Source organism: Antechinus flavipes, chromosome 3 (assembly GCF_016432865.1).
Source record: "Antechinus flavipes isolate AdamAnt ecotype Samford, QLD, Australia chromosome 3, AdamAnt_v2, whole genome shotgun sequence".
Taxonomy (NCBI): Eukaryota; Metazoa; Chordata; class Mammalia; order Dasyuromorphia; family Dasyuridae; genus Antechinus; species Antechinus flavipes.
The window spans coordinates 248,996,923-249,024,077 of record NC_067400.1 but is presented as its reverse complement, the minus strand read 5'-3'; the positions used below and the strand labels follow the sequence as shown (position 1 = coordinate 249,024,077).

At 31.9% G+C, this 27,155-nt stretch overlaps 1 protein-coding gene across 1 annotated transcript; it reads left to right on the top strand.

Moving 5' to 3' along the window:
- The first annotated feature begins 3,589 nt into the window (after positions 1-3,589).
- Positions 3,590-25,629, top strand: CHODL (chondrolectin). The gene is made up of 6 exons (XM_051991182.1): positions 3,590-4,120; positions 16,615-16,924; positions 17,071-17,228; positions 20,358-20,441; positions 22,530-22,632; positions 24,201-25,629. Exons 1-6 carry the CDS (start codon positions 4,042-4,044, stop codon positions 24,283-24,285), a joined length of 819 nt encoding a protein of 272 aa, XP_051847142.1. The 5' UTR covers positions 3,590-4,041; the 3' UTR covers positions 24,286-25,629.
- Positions 25,630-27,155: the final 1,526 nt, after the last annotated feature.

Genomic DNA, 27,155 nt, shown 5'->3' with positions numbered 1-27,155 from the left:
AAGCAATACAAATTCCTACAATATTCACATCCAAAAAATATGTCTTTTTCTGCATATTAGTTCATCACCATGTCATGAAGTGAATAGCATTCATCATCATTGGTCTGAAATTGATAATTACATTCTCTAGTTCTTGTCTTTCAGAATTTTTTTTTAAACAGTATCAATGTTGAAACTGTTCTCTTAGTTTTACAGATATCTTGACTTATTTTCCTCAAAGTTTTGAGGATGATTTTAATTCTTTTTGTTTGTTTGTCTAAAAAACTTTTTAGGAAAAGCTATCCTTACATGAGGTAGTATCTTAAAACATTGTTCTTACTACGTATATCATAAACCAGAAAAATAGTTTTATTTCACAATATTTATCTCTATCTATCTTCATGTTGTTGCCTTCATTAAAATGCAGAGGTCTTTTGGCTTATCTATTTAAAATTCATTGTTCAGTCTTTATTTGGATCTTTCCACTAGTTTGAAGTCTGCAGAAGAATAACCAGGGCAGAAGGCAGAAATTCAAGTCCAAAGAGGAACCTGCATTTCTGTCTGTCTGAACTAGTAAAGCTTCCTATGGCTGAGTTCAGCAGAATGTTAGTTCTTCTCAGACCAAATCCTGGCTCAGGAGTTGCAGAGTGCTTGTATCAGGGAGATAGCAATTAATCCTTAGTGCGGCTCAGACCACTTTGGAAGAACTGAAAGGTCTCTATCATATGCTGGATACAAGGGGTAGAAGAGAATGAGGGATAGAGGATGTTACCTAGCTTATGAGACTAGTTTATGGGAACTAATAAGGAAGTTTGGAAGAAAGGGAGGATTTGGTGCAAAAAGTTACTCAGTTTTAAAGTATTTGAATTTAATATTGTAAAATAGTTCAAGATATACAATAGGCAGTTGGAAAAGCTAAACTTAAGGTCAGTAGAGAGGTTAGGGCTGGATAAGTAGATTTGAAAATCATCAATGGAGAGATGATAATTGTAGAGATAATCAGCTCCATGGGAGCTGATATGATCACCAAGTGAAATTGTATAAAAGGAAAAGAGAAGAGGGCCAAAGATAGAGAGCCAGGTATGAAGAATGATGTAGATGAAACCAGCAAAAAGGATTGAAAAGAAGGAGTCAGATAGAAGGAGAAGTAGGAAAGAGTGTTGTCTGGCACATAGTAGGTTCTACATAAATGGTTATTTCCTTCTCTCTTCTCCCATCCATATATATGTATGTATGTATGTATATATATATATATATATATATATATATATATATATATAATAGAGAGCTCATTATATTTCCTCTCAAACCTATCTCTTCTCTAAACTTTCCTATTTCTCTCTCTTTTTTTAACTTTGCTATTTCTGTTGAGGACCATCACTATTTCAGTTTTCATGTTTATATCCTTGGCATCATCTTTGACTCTTTACTTAAATACATAATCAGTTGCCAAATCTTATAATTTCTATGGTATTATATCATTTCAGTCTTCACAGTGTCTCACATCTGTCCCCTTCTCATTATTTATACAATACTACCTGAATTTAGGCCCTCATTACTTAGACTACTGCAATAGCTTCCCTTAATTGATACCCTCACTTATTCCTTACTCATTTTAATATATCCCCTGCACAGCTGCCAATAGTAATTTTCTTAAAGTGGAGATTGGATTATAATACTTCTTTGAGATTTAATAAAATTTAAAAGTTCTCTATTATTTTTGGATGGCATAAATGCCTTTGTCTTTTAAAGTTTTTTTTTTTAAACAAGATTACTCCAGCTTATCTTTCAAGGCTTATAATATATTCTCTTACTTGAACATGACTTTGTAAACAAATTCCCTTGGTGCTCCACAAACATGACACTATATTTCCTGTTGATATGTTTTCACTTAATTTTCCACGAAGCCTTTTCTGATCTCTTCCTCCTTAAGCAATTAATGCTTATTTTATAATTTATTTTTTATATAAGCTATGTGGATGAGAATCTCTTAAATTGAAAAAAAATCAAAATTACTGACTCTGCTATTTATTCATGACTTAAAGCCCAATAAAACAAAGACTAAGGTATCTGCAATGTATCAGCTATAAAAAGACCATAGCCCAAATTCCCTTAAATTACCACTTCCACTGCTGACTTTTCAGTTCTGGAAATGTAATCCCACCATACAACTTTTAGGATAACAAAGCATTTTTTCAAGACACCTCTTTATGTTTCTTAACTAGACAAGGGTTAAATCCAATTTTCTCAGGATATAAGTTCTTAGATCTTTGCTTAGTCTTTTCTTAATAATCACAATCTCCAGTCCCACTAGAAGAACAGCTAAACTTTCAATCCAAACTAGACTCCTCATGGAATGTGTTAAGGTGATATTGTAACAGTAATACTATCTGTAGAAGAGGCTAATGAAATTCATGTTTCATTGGATTTCCTATGAAATGCAAGCTCCTTGAAAGCAGGAGTTTTCCTTTCTCCTGGGTTATACTAGATTTTTTTAAAAAATTTTTTTATTATAGGCAATTTTTCAGAATTGACAGTAGCAAATTCTTTTGTTCCAACTTTTTCCCTCCTTCTGTCCACCCCTTCCCCCAGATGGCAGGTTGACCAAAACATGTTAAATATGTTAAAGTATAAGTTAAATACAATATATGTATACATGTCCAAACAGTTATTTTGCTGATTATACTAGATTCTTAACAGAAACTTGTTGATTGATAGACTGATTGATTAAAATTGTGTTTCTCAACCTGTAGGTTTTGGAATAACAAATTCTGTAAATCTATACAATGATATTGATAAATTGAAGCGTTTTGTATAAATCTATTCTCAAGATTCACAGTGAAGGAAAATACTAAATAGTTGTACTATAATAAGTACCTTTTGGCACTGCAGGTAACCAAATCCCTTTTGAGAAGGGTGTTACAAAGTTAACCTGTTCTTTCTACAACTGTTTCTACATTATTTTACTTGTAATTTAAACTGAAGTTTACAAACCCATGAATACATGGAAATGAATGGACATTGAATTGTGCAAATGCTTAAATAGTATTATTAAAATTAAAGCCATGGAGAAATAACATAAATTGAGAAGCTGGAATCACCCAAGAAAGATTCATAATCCAAATATTCCCTGCAATCTGCTTCTGCAGCAATTTAGTGCAACAAATTATTTTAAAGTTATCTATTTGCAGAAAGGGGGAAAACATCTTTGACGCCATATATTGCATCAAACTTGTTTCCTTTTACCCTCTTTCACTAGGAATTGGTATAATTGAGTAGAATACCCCCTACCCATGCAGAAAAAGAAGTTCCCACGATTTAATTAATTAACATCAGTGAACATTAATCTTTAGAAAATGCAAATTGATCCAACCTTTTGTCAAAATCTTAAAGCCAACCTGTCACATTTCACAGATAAATACAGAAAACCTCTTAGCTACAGGAAAAGGAGGGAAGGAGAGGGGGTGCAGTAGGGTTGCTGATTCTACGGTTTTGGAAGAGGTTTCCCGGTTAGAGGAGGGGCCAAAAAAAAATCAATAACGCAGGGAATGGATGTATAAGGAGACACATCCAGTGAGCAGAAGCAACAGCTGACCTCCCAGACAGAACCGCTAGCCCACCCTCTCCCACACAAAGACCGGGGCGTTGGGACTAGATGGAGACCCTTGATTAAAGTCCTGGCTTAATGAGCCTTGAACTTGTCTACTCCATATACCTATGTCCACTTACCCGCTCCCTCCCACCCACTTCGTGTAGATGAGTAATTGAAGAGGGAGTTAACAATTCTTTGTCTAAGAAATGTGAAAGACAGCAGAAGGATCCTGGGGTTTGCGAAGGCAATTGTGACTTGAGTAAAGGAAGATAAATTGCAAGGCAAAGAAGGACAGAAAGCTTGAAGCTCAGACTGGAAGCAGGATTAAGGGGAGGGGGACCGTGGAACCTCTCGCTCACTAGAATCGAGTACCAGGCAGAAGTCTGCACCTGGTTTCACTCTAGAGGGTGCTCAGCGCATGTGGGTGTGTCCCCCGGATTGTTCCTGGATTGTACCGCTTCCCAGTCGCGATGGACCGGATGATCAGTATCCTTCTGGGTGCAATGCTGCTCTGGGGCCAGGGCGGCTTCTCCCGGAGGGTCGTCAGTGGTGAGTAAGGAGAAACCAAGAAAGGAAAATGGTTGGAAGGAGAGTCACAATAGTTTAAAGTTCTTGTTGCCTGATACATTTCTGGGACAGTGGGAGAGAATGAAGGAGCCTTGCTAGGGAACTTTATTCCCTTGGGTAGCTTTTTTGGGTTACCGGCCAAAGATAAAATTTATAACTGTGAAATTGGATATGGAGCTAATAGTGACAAGAGTTAAACAGTTTGAGATTATTAGCCTCCTCGTGTCCTTTTCACACACACATACACACACACACACACACACACCCCGAAAAAAGAGAGACACCAAGAGAGACAGAGACAAAGAGACACACACACAGAGACAGAGACAGAGACAGAAGAGAGGGAGGAGAGACAAAGGGAGATTCAGAGAGGAAGACAGAGACAGAGGACAGACAGACAAGCATATGAGCCTGCAGATCAACTAGACCACATCATTGATTTATTGGCAAAATGAATCTCAGGGAAATACAGTGACTTCTCTAAGTTTGCAAAGATCATAACTGGCATAGCCCTTCATATTTCTAGACCCTTCCACTTTGGCAGATTGACTTGAAAAAGTAGAAAGATTGGGAAGATGGACAAATTATTCATTTCAGGGGCAAGGCTTTTAAAGGGAAAAAGGGATAAGAAACACAGGGGATGGGAATGGCATTGAAAAGAATAACACCTGATGGTCTTTGATTATTCATTCTAGACAATGAAAAAAATTGATTAGACTTTCCCTTGTGTTACTTTTCTGTAGTCACAAAGGAGGTAGATTTCATTTGTGAGAGGCAAACAATGGAGAGGATCATCTTTTCACAAATGAACCTCTATGTCTCTACTGCATGGTTAGTTCTCTGACTTTTCAAGGTGTGCCCAGACACTCTTGTGAAACCATGAAGTGAAAATGAATTATGAATCAGGTTCTTCAATGCTCAACTATTTCCCCTTTCTCTCTCCCTTCCCACATTGTTCTTCCTTTTTTTGTCAGTTTAAATCTTGTGTTATCCTGAGCACTCTGCTTCATCTCCCTCTTCTCCTCTCCCAACCCCCCACCACCATATAGCTGCTGTCAGAATCTAGAAGACTAGAATACAAACAATAATGAGGTAGCTCTGACTCTGGGCCTTTGCTGATGCAAAGCTTCTTTTTAATAGGAGAAAAACCATGTAATATATTATGTAAAATGAGGGTTTTGAGATATTATTTAATACAAACTCTTGTTTCTGAAGTGAAAAAAAATGTTCCTTTCAGTATTTTGATAGTCTCAGAAAGTCCTACATGCTATTAACTATACTATTATTAAAAAGAATCTCAAATCTTCATTAGTGGGCAGAGCAATGACACTAGTAAAATTGTGAGTTCTTGAAATATTGAAAAAACATTATCTTAAATATTTATATCTAAAACTTTCTTTTAAAAATAATATGATTGAGACACTATTTTATATTTCAATTGTTTTACTTTTTTTCCCTCTCTTCTATCTTTCCCTCTCCTATTTCTGTGAGAAATAAATTTTTTTTTAAATTTTTATTATTATAACTTTTATTGATAGAACATATGCATGGGTAATTTTTTACGACATTATCCCTTGCACTCACTTCTGCTCTGATTTTTCCCTTCCCTCCTTCCCCTCTCCCCTAAATGGTAGGCACTCTTATAGATGTTAAATAAGTTATAGTATATTCTAGATACAATATATGTGTGCAGAACCGAACAGTTCTCTTATTGCACAGGAAGAATTGGATTCAAAAGGTAAAAATAATCTAGGAAGAAAAACAAAAATGCAGTTTGCACTCAGAGAAATAAATTTCTTGATAGAGAGAATTGATTAATAGTGCATATGATGACTGAAGATGATAGGAAATCTCTGTAAGAAGGTCTTTAGAAATTGGATAGATTCTCTCCTATCTCTATATTTATGCAGGGAGTCTCTTTTGGGTCTTACTTAAGACACTACTACTTTTGGTACTTGACTGATGAATGTGTTTTAAGGGTGAAATTTTGCCTTTTTTTTTTTTTTTTTTTTTTTTTAGCAGTAAGCCTTAAGTGGAAAATTAACAAATATGGGTTCCTCTTTAATGAATTTGAGAAAGAAAAACTGTTTAATAGGTGAAAGTTGTAATCTGGCTCATATATAGAATTATTATATAGAATAGTCATAAGGTATGTAATGCAAATCAATTCAACTAATGCTTAAGATAATTTATTCTTTTATGTAGGTGGCACATAAAAATGTATGTATCTGGCAGGCAGGCAGTACTTTAGTATCATTATGTTTTTAGTTATAATTTTAGAGGCATAGAAAATGCCATAAGAAACTAGTTGTTTAATCAGCTCTAAGGTTGGGCCTTTATAAAAGAGAAAGAGCAAACATTCCTACTAATGATAGTCATAAAAATTTGCTGAATCTTCAAAATACACTTTTTAAAAACCTAATTACTAATCAGCTGCCTCCTTTTTTTTAGTCTTCTTGTAGTATTAGTTTGAAATATACATCGAAAGATAATTAAGTTAATTTAGTTTTGTATATATCTCTTCACTTAAATTTTTGAAGAAGAAATCATTTTATGCTATTTATGAAATGAGTATATACTATAAAAGGGTGTTCTTAGAAGTTCAAATTTTAAAAGTATCCTAAATGCTTTTTTTTAAAATTGAGAATTGTTGAAATTTAGAGTCCTTTCTAAGTATATGGAGATTTAAACATTTGACAACTTATTGAAGTTGACCTCAGAGTTAAAAAAAAAAATCAGTATTCAAATCTAGCCTTTGACATCCAGTGGCTAGGCAAAGCATTTCACTTCTTAGTTCTCTAGGCAATTCCCAAAGACCTAAAGTTGCTCATATTCATTGAGAGAAAGTTATTTACTGAGTAGTCTTTATATTGCATTCACAGGTCCAGTTAAAACAAAAAAAAAAAAAAAACAAACATGATCACCATTACTAAAACCCAAATGTTCAAGAGAACTTGAACATAATTTTTTTAAAAATGGAAATGCTTCTTGATTTGCATACTATCCTTTTAGCAGGTGTGTGTGTGTGTGTGTGTGTGTGTGTGTGTGTGTGTGTGTGTTGTATGTGCTTTGGTAAAAACAAAACATAAAGCAGTGGTGATGAAATTTTTACATTTCAGGATACATTAAAATGATTATTAAAGACCCTTTGCATTATTTCCTTTTGGGATATTTATAGGCATCTTATGGGTAACATCTGGAAATCTAATTAATTGAGCATGAGACAATTGATTTAGCATCAGAATATATCAGCATAACTTACTTAATGTTAAAATAATGACTAAGTAATGCATTTCTGCTCTACAGTTTAATGGCCTTTGGCCATAAAATATTCAAATTGTAGCATAACCATTTGTAATAGTAACTATGTGTCTGTTATATACATTTGAGGATATTACTTTTTGTCAAAATATAGACAGTATCTTTGGCTAAAATAACATTCATAAATTCAATTATTCCTATGTGATTTTGGAGAGTAAAGAAGAGGGGAAGCAGTATTTGATTCACAGGCTATGTGGATAAAATATTTTGTTTGCATTAAGGAAAGGTAAACCTTTTTCATGACACAAGGGTACCATTTATTGCTCCTTAGCTTAGCTACTTGAAATAACTCTGTGAGATGTATAATTTTTCACTTGTAGTTAATTTATTTGGGGGCATATAGGAAACATTGTGTAAGGTTGGAAACATGTTTCAACAAGAAATAATTGATTACTAACAAAAAAATCCAAATATTTACAAAATTAAGGGACTAACAAAAGTAAAATGTTTTGAGCTACTTTTATTTAAATAACTAAAATGAACCACACAGCAACTGCAGTTTGTTTTATTTATTTACTATGTTATAGAAATTTGTTACCTTAAAAGCATAATTAAATTTTTTGTTAGAAATTATTTTCTAATAAGTTTTATCATTTAAATTGAAAATATCAATTTAATTGAAAATGCTCCTTTATTACCACTTTTATAATCTGGCATTTCTAATTTTTAAAAGATTAATAGCATTTAGTATTTAATATCTAATACTTAAAGTATGTTATAGTTCAAATAGGATTGGGTGTACACAGGAGCTTATGGGCTATCTGACATAGTGGATAGCAATTTGGTGCTGGAGTCAGAAAGCCCTCACTTCAGATTTTATCTTTGATCCATAGTAGTTGTGTGACTATAGACATGTCACTTAATGTCACTTAACTTTTTAGTACCTTAGCAATTTTCTAAACTGTAAATAATGGATTAGTGTATGGGTTTTACTTTGAGAACTCCTCATGCCAATGAAACCATTGATTTGGATGATATAAAGGAAATCCATTATGACTGATTTTGTTCTGTGAATAGCAAGAAAAATAAAGAAACAAAATTATTCCCTAAGAGTATTTTAATACCTGTGTTGTTGAGCTAAGAATTATAAAAACCCAGCGACCACATAAACCTAATATTTGTTTCCAAAAATTTAAAATCAAAGACATACTGTCACAGACACATATGCATTAACTATATAGACAACAGTATGAAATCATTAAATTCATTAAATAAATGGACTATGAGGTATTTATGTCACACAAAAATATTAATTCAGGGAGAATCAAAATTCTAGTTTTTCCTTTTTTTGTGCTTTAAATGCATGTAGCTGTGATTTCCAACTCTAAAGAGCTGAAGTACTCTATATAAAATCTCCATTCTTCCAAAAAACATACTTTATTACTTTTTAAAAAATTAAGTGAATTAAGATTAATTTTGATATTAAGAATTTAGGAGAACACATAGTGCAATTGAGGATACTCTATTATATGTTTGCTTATCCCATATTTGAGGATTGAAAAGCAGAACTGCTGACTGTGTTAATCTATAATGTTATTCCATGACATCATCAAGAGCAAAAAGTGATGACAATGCAGTTTCGAGAGATGCAATTTCTTTAAGTATGTCCCTGGCAAGAAAGGTCCAATTTTTATTAATGACTTGTAGTCATTTAACAGACTATACATTAATCATAGCCATTATTTCTTAAATACTTTCCCCCTGCCATGGCATGGGTTGCTTTAAAAACAATTGTTTCTGTTCCTTTTATTAATTCTCATTTTGGAATCACTCAAATTATTTGATTTTTTTCTAAAGTCTCAAATTTGAAAATTCTGTAATTTAAGACATTTCTATGTAAATTATAAAATCTTTTGTAAAATTGTAAACTGTACAGAATTTTAAAATCTATATATTATCAAAATAAGCTATGTTCTTGGAGAAAAACTGATAAAGAAATTTCCTTCATTTTTTTTCTACAATTTTTTTTTTGCATCACATAAATCACATATTTAAAACGTTGGCATTTAAGACTCATTGTGATAGAGGGGAAAACATTGGACTGATAGGAGATATGGCTCTTAATCTTAGTTTTGTACCATAGGTTATTTCTCCAGGCCTCAATTGTGTCATTGATAAAATAAGACATGCATTACCATGGTTAGAAGGAGCTAGCCACTGGGTTTTGAACTCCCTGAGACCATGTAGCTTCATCTTTAATACAGCCAATTTGGCTGTAACATCACATATATTCCCCATACCTTTTTTTTTAAAACCAAAAGTTGGCTAGACTAGCTATCATACCTTTGCTCTGTGCTTCTTGTCACATCTTTCTATGGTTCTGGCCTCCCCTCTAACCCAACATATATCATGCAACTCTTTGTCTCTGTATGGATAGATACATAATAGAATAAGTATTACAGTCCTTTCACAATCTTAATTCTGCTAGAATCTTCTGCAGCTGTTAACACTGGCAACGACTCCTTTCTAGTTCTTTATTCCCTTCTTGTCTTCTGTTACCCTGCTCTCAACTGATGCTCCTTTTACTGAAATGATCATTAGTTTTTGTTCTCCCTTAGCTGAGAAGTGTTGGGGATACAGAGAAATGTAAAAGCAGTTCCTACTCTCAAGGAATTTACAATCAAATTGGGAATGAAAGCAAACAAACAATAATATACACACTGTACACACACACACACACACACACACACACACACACACACATACATTTATAGGATATAGAAGGGAGTGATTTCAGTGTTGGGGACAGATGGCCATGGAGTGTCTTGTTTGAGAAACAGCAAAAACCTAGAATTTTATCTATCATTATCAGGTATTTGCAGTATAGGAATATAATGATTTTTAAGGGATCTTCAATAAAATCTACTTTCTCTGGTCACTCAAGATGGGAAGTAGTCCTTTCCCCAGGTACCAGAGACAGAAAGAAACAAGAAAACAAGACAGACAGATAGACACCAACAGAAGCAGAGACATCAATTTGGATGAATGATGCCTATTGTAGTCCCATTCAATTCTGATTCAGAAACTAAGGCAGAAAGAACACTGTCACTGTTATTTCTGTTGTTCTGAATCAGAGTAAAGCCTCTCCATTTCACATCACTATGCTTTTCTGAAGTAGCTTGCTTAAACATTTCATGTAGGGTTGATTCTAGTCAGAGATCCCTGCACATACTCCCAGGAATGGGCTCTCCTTGATCTAAATATAACTGTTATAACAACTTCTTCCAGAGGTCAAAAAGAATACTGAGAATGAGGGCTAGAGAGAGCTGGAACTTCTGGTTGAAACTTCTGGTTTTTTTAGCTTGAGAAAGGAAATGAATTTTTATAAAAACTTGCATGGTCTCACTAGGGACTATTTTGTATGAGTGAGCATGAAAGAGGAATGGCAATTTGCCATTATTCACCAAGCAGTCATGAGTAGAAATCATCAATATAGTGTGTATGGGTCCATCACAGAATCTGAATCAAACATGACCCTTTCCTGAACATCTTTATCAGCCTTTACTTGAACAAGAAGATTCTCTATAACATCCTCAATAAGTGGTCATCTAGACTTTTTTTTTAAACTCCATTTTCTCCCAAGGCAATGTATTTGACAGTTTTGTTAGCACAGTGCCTGGTACATAGTAGCTGTTTAATGTTTGTTGATCATTGATTGATACAATAAATGCAAAGATGTCTGGATATGATGCTTTGAGAAATTTGAGCTGGTTATATAAGGGAGTTGGAGGATATCATAAAATTAGTGGCACCTGACTTGGGACTTCCTTAAAGGAAGAAAATTTCAACAGTATAGAATATGGAAAACATTCCAAATGTGAGGTGGTAGAGAGATGGAAGAGGACAGAAAAAGAAAGGGGGGAAAATAAAGAAAAAGATTAATCGACAACTTCAGCTAATAATGATCCCTTTAACTTTTAAGATCAATTCTACATCATCATGCTTTTTGGCATTTGATTATATTGTTTTATATTAATGTAGGGGTCTCTTTGAAACCATGAACTATATCACATGTTGCTTTTGCATTCCTCTTGTGTTGAGTAGTCTTTTCAGGGTTTTTGTTAAAACTTACTTCTTGAGTCATCTTACAAATACAAAATATCCCAAAATGTGAAATATCACAATATTTTGTGATTATATCACAATATAATGCAGGAGTTTACATTTTCTAGTAAAAGGAGCTTGAGATTTGCATTCAAAACAATTTCAGGCTAGTAGATATATTTTTAGAATTTCATTTATCTTCTTGTTTTTACCTTAATTTTTGTATTAAATGTTCAGTTACTCAAGAAAATTATTTTGAGAGACATGCACTATATTAGATCAAATTAGATAACATTTTAAAGTGCTTAGTACATATTAGACATTTGATACTTATTTCTACCTTTTCCCCATTTCCCATTCCCTGGTTGGTGTCTCTATCTCAAGTCTCTCTCTATTCCAGGAAATTCTCTATTCAACTGTCAATATGAACTTCCTGAAACAGAGATCTGACCCCATTTCCCCTATTCATTAATTTTGAATGGTTCCCTATTAGCTCCAGAATCAAATAAAGATATTGAATACCTGTTCTTCATTACCGGATTCCTTCCTATTTTTTTCAGTCTTCTTATACTTTACTTTGCTCCATGTACTCTGTGATGTGCTATTCCTTTCACAAAACAATTGTCCTTCCAACTCAAGGAATTTCCCCTCACTTTTCTCCAAAACTGGAGTTTTCTCCCTCCTTATCTCTTGTCGCCTAGATTTCTTGACTTTCTTCAAGTCTCAGCCAAAGGTTCATCTGCAAAAAAACTTTTCTAGTCATCTTTGATTTATGTGCTAGCTTCCCTTTTTATTTATCATGTTTAGCTTTTTTATAAAGAGATATTTGCTAATTGTCTTCCTTCTTGACCATAAGTTTCCTACAAATAGGGACTAGACTTTAAATTTTTTTTTTTTTTTTGTCTTCCCAGCATTTAGCCCAGAGCATGGCCCCTAATGGCACTTAATAAATATTTTTTGATTTGAAAGGGGACTGGTTTTTGTCAAAAACGTCTTAATGACCAATCTTTGCCTGACCTCATTTTTAAAAATAAAAGCTTTGAGTTTATAAATAAGATACCCATATAAAAAACTCTATTTTCATCCTTGACCTAGACAAGTAATATCTTTTCTCAGATCAATATTTAGACTGCTATATTTATTTTCTGATACTATAATTATTTTAGATCTTGGAAGTAGGAAAAACTAATAGGAACTTCATAGCCTATGAGGAGACATGATTTCATTCCAAACACTGTATAATTGAAAACCATAGTTCCATGTGAAGAAAAAAGGGGGCAGGGGAAGAAGGGAATAAGCTAGATGGTACAGTGAATAGAGCATTAAGCTTCAAACCAATAAAATTCCTCTTCATGAGTTCAAATCTGGTCTTAGACACTTATTAGCTGTGCGACCCTGGGCAAGTCACTTAACCCTGTTTGCCTCAGTTTCATCAGCTATAAAATTAACTGGAACAGGAAATGGCAAATCACGTCATTATCTTTGCCAAGAAAATCCCAGATGGGGGTCACAAAGAGTCAGACATAGTTGAAAACATATTATATTCCAAATAACATTTACCTAAAAGACTATTAAAATAGTGCATATTGAATATGACTGTTTAAGCAAAATACTAAGCAGAAATTAGATAAATTCTACAAATTAAATACATACACATATACAATACATATACTATATATAGCATGTGTATATATACATATATATACATACACACACACACACACATATATTTATATTGTTAACCAGAAATCATGATTTAGGAGATGTGTTAAAACTGGATTTATTACAAGAGAAATGAACTTGCATGTGGAAATCATATATAGATAAGTTCAAGAAATTCACAATCTAAGGAGAAGCTTGCATATTTATAAATTTCACCAAGGCAGAGGGATGTGGGGAAGTGGAAAGCATTCCTTTCCAAATGGGTATAGCATAGGAAGAGGAAGGAAATAGTAGGATGGGGAAAGAAGGACCAGAAAGATGAAAGAAAAGTAGGGGGAACATGAGTAAGATGGAGGGCAAAAGCAGCATTCTTTTGCCTTAGGAACTGCTGGACTATGAAGATATGATTATTTGCTTACTTACAGTTGTCCCAACAAATAAACAGTTTTTTAATCTGGTGCAAACTGACTGGCATCTGTCTTGACTCCCAGGAACACACAGGGAGTCTAGCCTGGGGGAGTAAAGAACAAATTATGTCCACTGAGGGAAGGCTTCATCTTTGACATGTTCAGGGCCTCCTGCCTACTCAACATGCAGTATTTCTGGAAAATATTGCAACTCAAGAAAGCAAGTTAAGTTGGATTCAGGGTAATAATATATACACACATATGTGCATATATATGCATGTACATATATATTTATTTATACATCTGTGTCACACACATTAAATATATACATATATGTGTTTATAGACATATACATACATGCGTACATATGTATCTAGTTAGTTTATTTAAGAGTAAATGAGCTCTTCAACTCAGAGTGAGATAAGATATCCGCTTAAATAAAGAAAGAACAATCTTACTGGAGTTGTGGAGGTGATCTTCCTTAATCATTCTCTTGAATTGGATGGAAGTCAAGAAATGTGATGGGGCCAGCTCCTATTCATTTCATAGGACATCACTTTATAGTCAAAGTCTCTCTCTCAGTCTCCTTATTGGAGATCCTTCATCCAAGTGTGTCCTCAACCAACTAAAGTAAGTCTCTTAAAGAGATATATAACATCATGCTTAGCATTCTTTCAACCAATCAGGAGATATGCTCCTGTTAAGGTACATAAAACCCAACAAGGATATGTTTATGGAGATTACATATTTTCCTTCCAGTTTTTGATTGGTAATTTATGAATTTGGGACAAAATATTGCAACCTATGAAATCATATTCAAAGAGAAAGAACATTAGATATTGAAATTAGAAAACCAGAATTGTATTTTTAATATTGAAAATTGCTAGATTTTCATAATTATTCTCAATTAAAGATACACATACTTTTAGCTAAATATACTAGCATATTTGGATACTTTGGACACACGTTTTAGCATTTACGAGTTACTTGGGTAGTGCTCATTTTATAAAATAACAGTAAATTAATATGTTAACATATTGGTACTAGGGCATACAAAAAACGTAATTAGCTCACCAATTTAAAAAACTCTACAGAGATAATTCTTCTCCTTCTTATGGAACTCTTAATTAAATTCGAACAGTTTATACAGAGGGAACTTATTGGATGGTTTTTTAATGAATTCATGTATGAATTCTCTACTTGGGTTTAGATGGATTTTATAACCCTTCTCCCCAAAACCTATATTATTGTTTTCATTTTATTTTCATGTCCATTATATACATTATTTGTTATTATTAAATTATTGTTGTTAATAACTATTGATTTCCTGCCTTGATACAATGCATTTTACTGTTAGAAATTTTTTTTCTAGATTTTTTTCCTCTGATATTAACTTTTACAAGAAAATTCACTTGTCAGAGCATCATTTTTTAATTTGAAAAAATCAATGATTTTTCTTTCAAATTAATGTTAGATGAGTAAAATATTAATACTATTAATAGTAAAACATTAAAAATGTTATATAGACTGAAATAAGTGAAGTTTCCTGTTTTAGTTGAACTATTCCACATTGTCATGTAACTTTTGAATTATTTGGCTATCTTTTTACTAAATTTTGTGTTTCATGAAAAGATTTTTAGATATACTTTGGGTTTGATTTGTGATTTAGATGCTATCTTTGGACTAAATTATAGTTGATATCAAATAAGTGCACTTAAATGTTTTTTCTTAAGACAATACTGATTAGAAGTTTCAGAGATATATAATTGCAATTACAAGGTCTTTGATTTAGATGATAATTAAATTAGATCAAAGAAAATTTACCATTGAGTTCTCTATTTAAAAATAAAATATACTTAAAATATATTATTTTGAGTATTACTTTCCAGTCTGTCCTAACTCTGTGTAGTTTGTGGATAATTTATTATATATTTGGTTATATTCTCCATTCCTGTTCAAATATATAGTAAAATTCAATAATTTACATTAGTTCAGAGTAAGTCCTATTTGAAACAATGCAAATAACAAATGGAAGATTTAAAACATACATTTCTACTATTTTCAAGCACATTTTAAACAATAAGGCTGACTAATTTCTAAGAGATAAAAGAAATAATTTGGAATTAGCATGTTGCTCATAAAGAAATGTATATTTTCAAAACATTTGAGGGTATTCAAGTAGTTTAATTTATGTTATGTATGATATTATTTATTCTCTACATTCAACATTATTTAAAATCGTTTGCTCATTCAAAGAATAGTTAAACCTACTTCCTTTCTGAAGAATCAGAAATCTCTCATTGGTAGGGTTCAGCCAAATTAGGTGTTATAGACACTATTTTTTCAGTTACTTAGTTAGTTACTACAGTTCTTAGAAGTTATCTAAGACTGGTACTTCTACTTTTTCCTCATCCACAAAAAGTATAGATTTTCTTTGAAAAGCTCTTGACCCTACATTCTTCATATTCAAGTTTAGACTTTTTATTTTGTAGTATATGACTGATCACAATTGCTGTCCAAAGAAAAATGGGACGTAGTCATTAGTAAGAAAATGAAGTTTATTCAATATGTTTTTTATAGACAGAAAACCTGTTTCACTGTGTCTATAGATTTTCTGTAATTGATGATGACATGTTTTCCATACTGATTTGGCTGGTCCAGAATTCTCTTTTTTTTCTTTTCTTTTCCAATGTTTTATTGTTTAATAGCTCCCAGATTTTTAATTATGATTTCTTTCCATTAGGTAGCTGATTAGCTGCTTTCATGATCTGACAATAATAGTAATGGAATGAGCTTAATCATGACATCGTTAAAAAATGATGCAGTTTTAAAATAAATGCACATGTTGGATTGTACCAACAAAAGCATTCAAATAGACTTTGCTACAGGAAAAACAAATATAACCAGAAAATACATTTTTTTAAAAAAAGATTAAACTTTGGAGAGTTTATATTTGGTTCAATTATATTTTATAGTATTTAACATGTTTTCCCTATGCAACTGATATTGTATCATCAATCACCCTGTCTGTATGTCTTTCAGGTCAGAAGGTGTGTTTTGCAGACTTCAAACATCCCTGTTACAAAATGGCCTATTTTCAGGACTTGTCAAGTCGAGTGGGATTCCAGGAGGCACGCCAAGCTTGTGAAAGTGATGGTGGAGCTCTTCTCAGTCTTGAAAGTGAAACAGAACAGAAGTTAATAGAAAGCATGTTACAAAACCTCACTAAGCCAGACACAGGTATTTCTGATGGTGACTTCTGGATTGGCCTTTGGAGAAATGGAGAAGGACAGACGTCAGGTGCTTGTCCAAATCTCTACAAGTGGTCTGATGGAAGCAGTTCCCAATATCGGTAGGTGTCGATGCTAAAGGCATGTGTTACCATTTTAGTCCTTAGTCTTTAAGGGGAAAGTGGATTATATGTAAAGGTAGATGAAGTTATTATAATATTTGTGAGTAATATTGCTTGAAAATACTTGTATTGGTGTATATTTTCAGAAATTGGTATACTGATGAACCTTCCTGTGGAAGTGAAGCTTGCGTTGTGATGTATCATCAACCAACTGCCAATCCTGGTCTTGGGGGTCCCTACCTTTACCAATGGAATGATGACAGATGTAATATGAAGCACAATTTTATCTGCAAGTATGAACCAGGTGGGAAACATTTTATCCAGGTTTTCATAAACATCACATTTTGATTGTCAATGGAAAAATTTTGCAGTTCTTTACAGCCTGTCAGACCATTGAAACAAACTGTGTTTTCTACATTCCAAAGCATGTACTATGATCTCACTGGCATGTATTAATTGTTCAACATCAGGAAGACTCCAAATTCTTACAAATTACAATTCTTATTCATGTTAAAAAACACTTAAAAACCATAGAAATAAATGAATCTTTTCTTCATATGATAGATATCATCTAACATAAAAGAACTGGAGGAAAGAAACAAGTGTTTATTAAGTGTTTAATATATGACAGACATTCTAAGTTTGGGGGATACAAATAAAAAAGCAAAAATAATATAGACCCTGTCCTCAAAGAACTTGTAATATAAATTGAGGAAGATAGCACAACAAAAAGTTAAGTAAAAAGAATGGGACAGAGTAGTGTGATAAGAGTGGAGGTTCCAGAAATCAATCATCAATGAGAAAAAGGTGGAGGGGAGTAGAGTGGGCTCTGCAGAGGGATATTCCATGGTGAATCCATGGCTACCAGGATGGGAAGCTATTCCAAGAAGAGACCCTGATAGAAGTTCTAAGATGCTTCTGAAGTCCAGAGTAAGTTAGGAACAAGATTGGGAGGAGAATGAGCAAGTATTAATTGTAATGGAGATACACTAAAAATGTTTCCAATAATGTCAAGAGTGAAACATAGATGCCTATTATTGCAATTATTATTTGGCATAATTCTAAAAATGCTATCTAGAGGAATCAGAAAAATATTGAGAGACTAGAAATGGGTAAAAATGAATTAATTTTCTCTATTTGTGAATGGTATAAAGCAAAAAAATAAATTCACAATTATACCAATGATACATTAGTGTCCCAGTTTTCCCATACTCCTACTAACATTTGTCATTTTCCTTTTCTGTCATAAATCTGATAGGTATGAAATGGGTTTTTTCAGTACTGTTTTAATTTGCTTTTCGTTAATCAATAGTGATTTTTTGGGGGGGGCACCTAGATGGTAAAATGAATAGAGTGCTGCAACTGAAGTTAGGAAGACCTGGGTGTAAATCCAGCTTCTTGCTAGCTGTGTGATCCTGGGCAAGTGTCATTTAATCCTGTACACCTCAGTTTTTTAATCTGTCAAAAGAACTGAAGCAGGAAATGGCAAACCTCTCCAGTATCTTTGTCAACCTCTCCCTTCCCCCCTCCGCCCCCCCCAAAAAAACAACAGCCCAAGAAGGGGTCTCAAAGAGTTAATGAAAAGTAACCCAATAACAAATAGCTTTGATTTCCTCTTCTGAAAATGGCTTGTCCAACTTCTTTGACCATTTGTCAACTGAACAATGATTCATATTATTATAAATTTGACTCAGTTCTCTATATTTTTGAGAAATGAAGCCTATGTCTAAGGAAATTGCTGTGTATTTCCCTCAACCCCTAGGTTTTCTGCTTCCTTTTTAATCTTAACTTCATTCGTTTTATTTGTGTGAAATAGTTTTAATTTGGTGTATCTAAATGAAAAAATCCCTTAGTGTTCTTTATCTCTTGAATAGTCATAAATTCTTTCTTTTACTTCTTTAGAAAAACTTTCAATTATAGGAGTCACCCTTATTTCCTCACTCCCAGTCCCCCTAATTAGAATGTAAACTTCTTGAGATGAAGGACTGTTTTTATTTACTTTGTATCCTCCACACTTAACAGAATGTTACATATAAGTGCTAAATAAATGCTCCTTAACTAGTTAACTAGTAGCTTTTCTGCCATAATGTAATTGGTGTTGCAGAAGATGGGAGAATTCCTGTATGTTTGAAGGATGTTTATGGTTTTTTGCTTGTTTTTTTTTTTTTTTTTTGTGAGTTGCTATGTCCAAAGAATTCACATATAGGGGCAGCTAGATGATGCAGTGGATAGAGCACCAGCCCTGAAGTCAGGAGGACCCTAAATGAAATCAGGCTTCAGACATTTAACACTTCCTAGCTGTGTAACCCTGGGCAAGTCACTTAACCCTAATTGCCTCAGCAAAAAAAAGCAAATAAATAAATAAATGTTTATTAAAAGTTTGATACATAAAAAGTATGATTTTGCTGAATATAGTGAAGGATAAAAGGATGTTAAAATAGTTTGTGTCCTAGAGACATGACTTAATTGGGGAAACATCATTTCCATATAAAAATGTAAATACCAATACAGGGCAATAAATGATTAATTGTCAGAAAAGTGGAATGAATTATAAGAGCTTTAAGAGTGCAAAACAAGGGTTGATTATTGTAAGCAAGAGTGATAATTTATATCATTATAAATTAAATTTTAAAATGCTTTGATATAGATACAGAAAGGAGTATACAAACACTCCTTAAGTAAACTAAGGGTCATAATTAAGAAAGAATGCTAAGAAATACTCTTTTACTAATCTAATTTATTCTTTCATGTTCTAATTGATTTAACAGATATTGCCTTAGGAAAAAAAATAGGAGGTAGAGAAGTGCAAGATTATGGTAAAAAATAATGAAATAGAAAGAGAGCTAATCATTGTGAAATAAAGTACTGGAAAAGTGATAGTTTTTTAAAACATTAAAAAAATTTAAAAAGCAGAAAAATTTGGTTTAAGGATACAGTGCAGCAATGTTTTTTAGACCATTATTGCTAGAAATAATAATTCCTGGTGCCATACAAATGAAATAAATTGCTGATTATCTTTTCATGTTGAATTACAAGTAATACAAACTGATTTTTGAAACTACCTGGAAAACTTGTACCTCTGTTTTCTTGACTTTGATCGCAAGGCTCTAATACCAAGGGCTGTTAGCATTCTTCCATCTAGCTTGATAATTATTAGTAAATATCAGGAAGCATGTTGTAGTTCTAGATTTCTAATGCTAAAAATAGGTAATTTATAAATGGTGCAAAAATTGGTTGTTTAGTTATAAAATGTTGTGAAAATTGCAATTGGTTGCTCTCTGAATTTTATTATAGATAAAATTAATATTTATAAAACTAAGATCTAGAGTATTTTTCATTCTCTAACCTTATATCTTTTATATTGATCATTGGACATATATATATATGTATATATATATATATAATTATATAAAGTATTTGTGATCATTTACAGAGAGTTTTCCAACCATCCCAGCAGGAAAACCCTTTGATGAAAGCAAACCAGAAGATCCCTATCACATAGTTGTTACTGAAACAGGTAATTGGTTAACATTGATTTAATTGCTCTAACAAGAAGAGAAATTACACTTCCAGTACATTTTGCTTCTAAATATAAACCTGCCATTAGCATTGTAACTGCTAAATAAGCTAATTTCACTAGTAGCTTTAGGTTACTTTACTTGGTCAGAACAAATGATCCTAATAATTTTGTGGGCTGAAGAATGAATTAACAAAATATAGCTCCTGAATGTAGATTTACATACGGAGTTTATATGTACACTTACATACTTAAATATACTGATACATACTCATGTACATATATGCCTATATTTTCTTTCAGTTAAAAAGGTAAAGAAAAAGCTGTGTCTATATGGGGCTCTTTTGTCTATATGATGCAAATTAGTTTTTAATGGCCTTGTGAACAGTGTGATATGGATTCTCAATTAAAACTATATGTTTACAAGAAATTGCTTTTTATGGGTTGCTACTTATATCAGTGTTATCCCAGAGGAATGATTCAGATTTTCTAAACTAAGAACTTCTTAGACTTGCTCTGAAAGGAAAAATCATTTTAAAGATATCTGATTTGTTGCTATAAAGTAAGAAGGGAATTTCTTTTTCTTTGAGAAGGTGAATGCAAAAGGAAACCATTTAAATTGATGAGTTGGAAGATTTAATGAAGCCTCTATAGTTAAACTTATGAAACTCTCTATACTATGGAGTGAAATAATGGAAACTTTAACCAAACTACTCCATCTTTTTATCTTATTTTGAAAGGATTCTCTTGTTGATTTATTCTAACTAGATTTAGCATTATCTCTGCTTCTTTCTTCTCTAGAAGATAAAGCCATTGTACTACATAGCCAAACAGAATTTTGAGCAGTTATATGGATATTTAGTGTTATTGTAAAGAGATTGGCTTTAATTTTTAATGTGGAGACTATAATGGAACTATAGTCCAAAGCACATAGTGTAGATAAACAGAGGCAGAGAGCTTATAAGGGTTTTAGCTAACTAGGGTTTGCAAACAGAATACATAACCTGAGTATATGATTTTATAGGAGAAACAAAGGCAAATAAGGGGGAGCAAGGACACTGGGAAAATGGACAAGCCATAATTTCAAGAAAGGATCATAACTTAAACCTGATAAGATAGGGGTCGAGATAAGAAGGTCAAGAACAGGAGACAACAAGGCATGGGGCAATATTCAAAAGGAGGGGGAATCATCCTTGCAAGGATAGAGATAATGCACCTGGATGTTTATGATACAATGGTATGTAAAGGTTTCAAGGTTTTCCTGGTCTTTTTTCTAAACTCAAATTTTCCCAATCCTAATTGCAAGGAAGAGGGGTGGCTATGGCATATTATTCAGAGCTCAACAGTAAGAGAATGAATTTTGACTTTATCAAGTATGATTATATTGGTGATCCTAAATTCATCAGTCATTTACTTTATAGAGAGACATGAATTAAAACTAACATTTTGATTTTGCAAAAGACTAATTTTACAGTACTCTAAAACACTGTTATGTGAAAAACAGATGAAGGAATAGTAAATTGGGAGAACATTTCCCCCCCTTTTATGGCACTAAAGAAGAATTATAGTGTAATTATAAGCATCACAGTAATGAAGTAACAATCTAAGTATCTTATCTTCTTAGGCAGATATAGGGTCCCCATGAGTGATGAGACAGAATTAAATAATAAACTAATTAACCTTAGAATTTGATTATGATTGATTCTTTGCTCCCCAGATTATCAGCATTTATATTTTTGTCACAATTTAAAAATAGTGTTTTTCTTTTTTTAATCAATGGAAATAAAAAAGGGAAGAAAACACTAATATTCTATAAAAGCTAATCTGATTCTGAATATTAGACTTGAAAACTTACAAACATTGAAAAAGATATATAATATATACATATATTGCTATGGTTTAATTTCAGTTTGTTGCCTCATGGAAAGAATATTTATGTGCATGAATATATATCTGTAGATAGATATAGATAATCTTTAGTTATACTTGTTCTAATAACTGGAGGGAGAGTCATATTCTGTTATATCAAATGCATGAGAAATTTTTAAGTGAATGGGGATGTGTCATATAATGTTTTTTTTTTAATAGGTATAATTCCCAACCTAATTTATGTTGTTATACCAACAATACCTCTGCTGTTGTTGATACTTGTGGCATTTGGAACCTGTTGTTTTCAGATGCTACATAAAAGGTAAATACTAAATATGTGAAGTATTAGAATTTTGTAATTTATTTTCATGAATGAATTAATCTGATTTTTAGTGGAAAAGGAATTAATTTTCTTAACTATATGTAGGCATGAACAATATCTTAACAGATTTCTATACTTGTATATTCCCAAAATTTTTTTAAAAAAATTTCAAACTTTTTAAAACTTAGGTTATGAATTTGATTGAGTAAAAGCTGATCAAATTTCAAAATATCAAATAATATGCCAGTATCTGGCCCTGGAAGATTATGTAGATAATATAGCAATGCAATGATTATAAGGACTGTGAGAAACTGAAATCCAGGTAATGACTGTTAACTAAGATAAAAATCATCCATAGGTATGGTAATCTCTTGAGAAAATTAATAGTGCATGAGGCTATTAGTTGGAATACAAAGAAGGGAAGCAGTTTAATGTAATAGTCTTATTTCCAATAAGAAAATTCAGTTTCAAGCACTATATTTATATATTTGTGTGACCTACTAAGTCATGTAATCTCTCAGTGTCCCACAGGTAGGTGTCAATATACAATGGGAAAAAATTGAAGAAGTTTCTCTGTACCAATGAAATTCTAATTTCATTTTAAAAAATTATGAAAGAAAGAAATGATCATAGAAATAAATGTTTTCATTTGTTTTTCTATAAATAAACATTCCCTTTCATACAAATGAGATTAAAAATTTGATTAATAAGATTAAATGAAATTAAAAACTTCAGGTGAGTTTTTGAAAGAAGTTAAAACTAAAGTTAGATTTGTTAAGGGGAAAAAAGGGATCCCAAATTCTTATTTTTGCTTTTTTTTTTTTTTTTTTTTTAAGTGGAGAATAACCTTTGGACTCAGAACAACCAAACAAAAACATTTAATAGGAAGACAAACAAGATAAATAGAATGGCTCTTAAAGAGAAATTGGCTGCCCTGGATATTTTCTCATTTAGTAGGATAACATGCATTTTTTAATTTTTAATTTTTAATTTTTTTTTTTTTTTTGCTAAGGCAATTAGGGTTAAGTGATTTGCCTATGTATAGTCACACAGCTAGGAAGTGTTAAGTGTCTAAGGTCAGATTTGAACTCAGGTCCTCCTGACTGTAGAGCTGGTGCTCTAACTACTACATAATCTAACTGCCCCAGTAGGATAACATTAATTAAATTTCCTGGGTTGAGATTAGCTCCATTTTTCTTTTCTTCATTATGTTGTTAGCCACATACTGGGAAATCACGAGTTTCAAAATCTGAAGGAAAGAGGATGCAGTAAATAATGAGAGCATAAAAATATCTGGGATTATTTCAGGATGATTCCTATGATATTTTTGACTTGACAAATAACTGAGAAAAATACATTTCTTTTCCATTATCCAAATATTCTATTGGTCATTTTGATATATCAAAATATAAATTAAATTAGAATATTGCATTGTTTTATAAATGAAAAAGGAAGTGATTTCATAAAAGTAGTGACCAATGAGCTGTGGGAGTCTGAGATGACACTATTCAGGCCAATTCATATTTGTTAGCTAGGAAATAATTTAAAATTTTTAATTTTTTTTTCAGTAAAGGAAGAACAAAAACTAGCCCAAACCAATCCACACTATGGATTTCAAAGAGCAACAAGAAGGAAAGTATCATGGAGATATAACAACTCATTGATTTGTCTTCCAAGGAAGAAGTCATGCTTTAGCTTTTTGGATATGTGTAATCAATGACATCAGAACATTAGCTTGGAATGGCTTTGAAATCTCAATCAGCAAGATCAACTATATGATCCACCTTGAGGCAACTATTAAGATAATTTTATATGTTTGTTATTTCATTAACAAAATATGCCATGCTAAATAAAGAAGTAAAACCTGCTTATTTTGTAAAAGGAAGCTCCTGAACTTCATCTGAACAATAAAGTGGACAGTAAAATTAAGAATGACTCATGTACATGTCAGGAGTCTGTGTTTGAAATGTAATAGAAAGCTATTTTTCTTTTATCTTTCATCTTGTAGTGTAGTTGAAATACTATAAATTATACTGAAATTTACACTGTACAAAATATTTTATCTTTGCTTAGCTATTTGATAAAATAGATTGCTCTACTATGTATTTTTATGGCTTTTTATTTTTTAAAAAGGCTGTTCCTTATTCTAATCAAGCAAATGTGTCAATGTCAGCACATTTTACAAGAGTTTCTTTATTATTTTCAGTGCTGAAGCACTTAACTGAAGTGCTTGAATTCAAGTGTAATACTCATAAAAGCCACTTAAGATAAAACAGTCATCTGCTTAGTGTCTTGCCACCTTACTTGGAAATAATGCCATGTAATGTAATGAGAAACAATTTCAGAAGTTGCCATGCAAAGCTAACAATTCAAATATTTTACTTTAGAGTAAAGATGAGTAATTATCTCTGTCATTAAATTTATAAGGCATAGCTAAACCTTAACATTATTTTAGAGCTTGAAATTAAGAGAATTTTCAAAAAAGATTTAATACATTTTATTCACAATAATGTTTTATAATTTAGAAATAACAAAGAGAAATGAAATACAGAATGGTGGTTTAAATTGCCTGAGATCCCATATCTCAGCTTATTGGTTGGGTTCCAAAGTTAATTAGAACCAAATATCCTACATTTATCTCCATTTCTGAGACAAAGAATTCTTTATGAGATGGAATTTTCCACTGGATAATATGAGAGGTTTATTATAAAATTACTTAGTAACTTTGAGTAGCCTACATAGACTTGTGTTTTGGTCTTAGAATGAGGATGAGAAGAATTGAAATAACAGAACTACAGTAAGAACTGTAGTGTAATAGGATTAAAAAATGAGTGTGATTCAAGAACAATTAGGGAGTGCCATAGGTTTGGGGAAGAACTATCATATTTCCTTGGGTTGTTTTTTCTCTAGGATAAATCTCCCAGTTATTTCAAACTATTCTCGTATAGAATGCAGACTGTTTTTATGGTACCATTCTTTTGCATTCAACTTTTGTTACTTGCCTTTGCTTTCAGCATATATACATATATATGTGTGTGTATATATGCATATATATATATACATACACAAATAATATATACATATATGTAAAAACATATCTTTTTAAAAGTTTCCTTTTATTATTATTATATTAGAGCTTGAAATTAAAAGAATTTTCAATAGCTTTATTTAATTCACAAAGAGAAATAAAGCATCTTAATGGTGGTCCAAATAAAGTTTTGTGGTTGGGGTCTGCTACATCCATGCTCTTCACCTCCTCCATTTATCTTGTCATATGTACATATAAACCTGACAAATTAAACAAATCAACATTTCTCTATAAAAATAAGAATAGAAAAAGAAGATTTCACATGAGATCATTACTCTCTACCATATATAATTTGCTTAAAATTTTTAAAAATTTAGTATGACTTGCATATATCTTCTGAAGTTCCTTTTGTTGACTTCTGCATATTTTTAATGAATTCTTGACACTTTTCTTTTTGGTTTCCTTTTTAAAATATATAATTTGTAATATTATAGTTATTTTATAAATTGTTTTCTTGATTCTCTTCATTTTGCTCAGTTCATACAAATCCTCTTAGGTATTTCTGAATCTGTCCCTTTTATTATTTCTTATGGAAAAATAATATTCCATCGCTTTTTAATATCAGTTTGTTTAAGCATTCCCAATAGATGGGTACCCATTTAAAGTATTTTGCAACTCTAATACTAAACAATAACTTAGAACTAAGAATATTTCTGTGTGTAGGGGTCTTTTTATTTGACTTCTTTGGAATAAATGCTTAGCAGTGGGTTAAAAGATATGCACAGTTTAATGATTTGTTCCTCAGAATGGATGGACCACTTTCCAACTTCACCAGCAGTATTCTTGGTCTTTAGTAATAATCTCTCCAAAAATGGACATTTTCCTTTTTTAGGAAGGATGTCAAGTTTACTAATCTGATGAATGAGGCAAAACCTCAGAGTTATTTTAATGTATATTTCACTAATTAGTGATTTGGAACATATTTCATTTGGTTGTTGATAGATTATCTTTCTTCTTTTAAGAACTGTCCATTAATATATATCCTCTAATATTTTATTATGTAAGAGTTTTTATTTTTATAGACATGAATCAATTCACTATATATCTTTGATGTCAGACTTTTATTAGAAAAATTTGCTGTAAGAATTCTCTTTTCCTTCCTATTGATTTTATTTGTTCAAAATCTTTCAGTTTAATAGAATCAAAACTTTCCATTTTACAACTATGATCTTTATCCATTGTTTCATAAATAAGAATTCTCTTAACCCAAATTGCAAAAGATATTTTGTTCACTATTTCTCTAATTTATATGACCTTTTATATCATTTATATGTTATGTATATATGAGTGTATATATATTTATTATATATGTATGTATTATGTATATATAAGTTTATTATATACACACAAAATATAATGTCTTTCGTTTGGAGTACATTATGATAGATGTTAGTTTATTCTTTTTTAAGGTACGTTTTTATTATTGTCTTTCCTT

What these genes read in the sequence shown, in the direction of transcription:
- CHODL (XM_051991182.1), top strand. Translation starts at nt 4,042, where the DNA reads ATGGACCGGATGATCAGTATCCTTCTGGGTGCAATGCTGCTCTGGGGC. An exon ending in CTCCCGGAGGGTCGTCAGTG is followed by an intron (nt 4,121 to 16,614) that starts GTGAGTAAGGAG and finishes TATGTCTTTCAG; the next exon opens with GTCAGAAGGTGTGTTTTGCA. An exon ending in TATCTGCAAGTATGAACCAG is followed by an intron (nt 17,229 to 20,357) that starts GTGGGAAACATT and finishes GATCATTTACAG; the next exon opens with AGAGTTTTCCAACCATCCCA.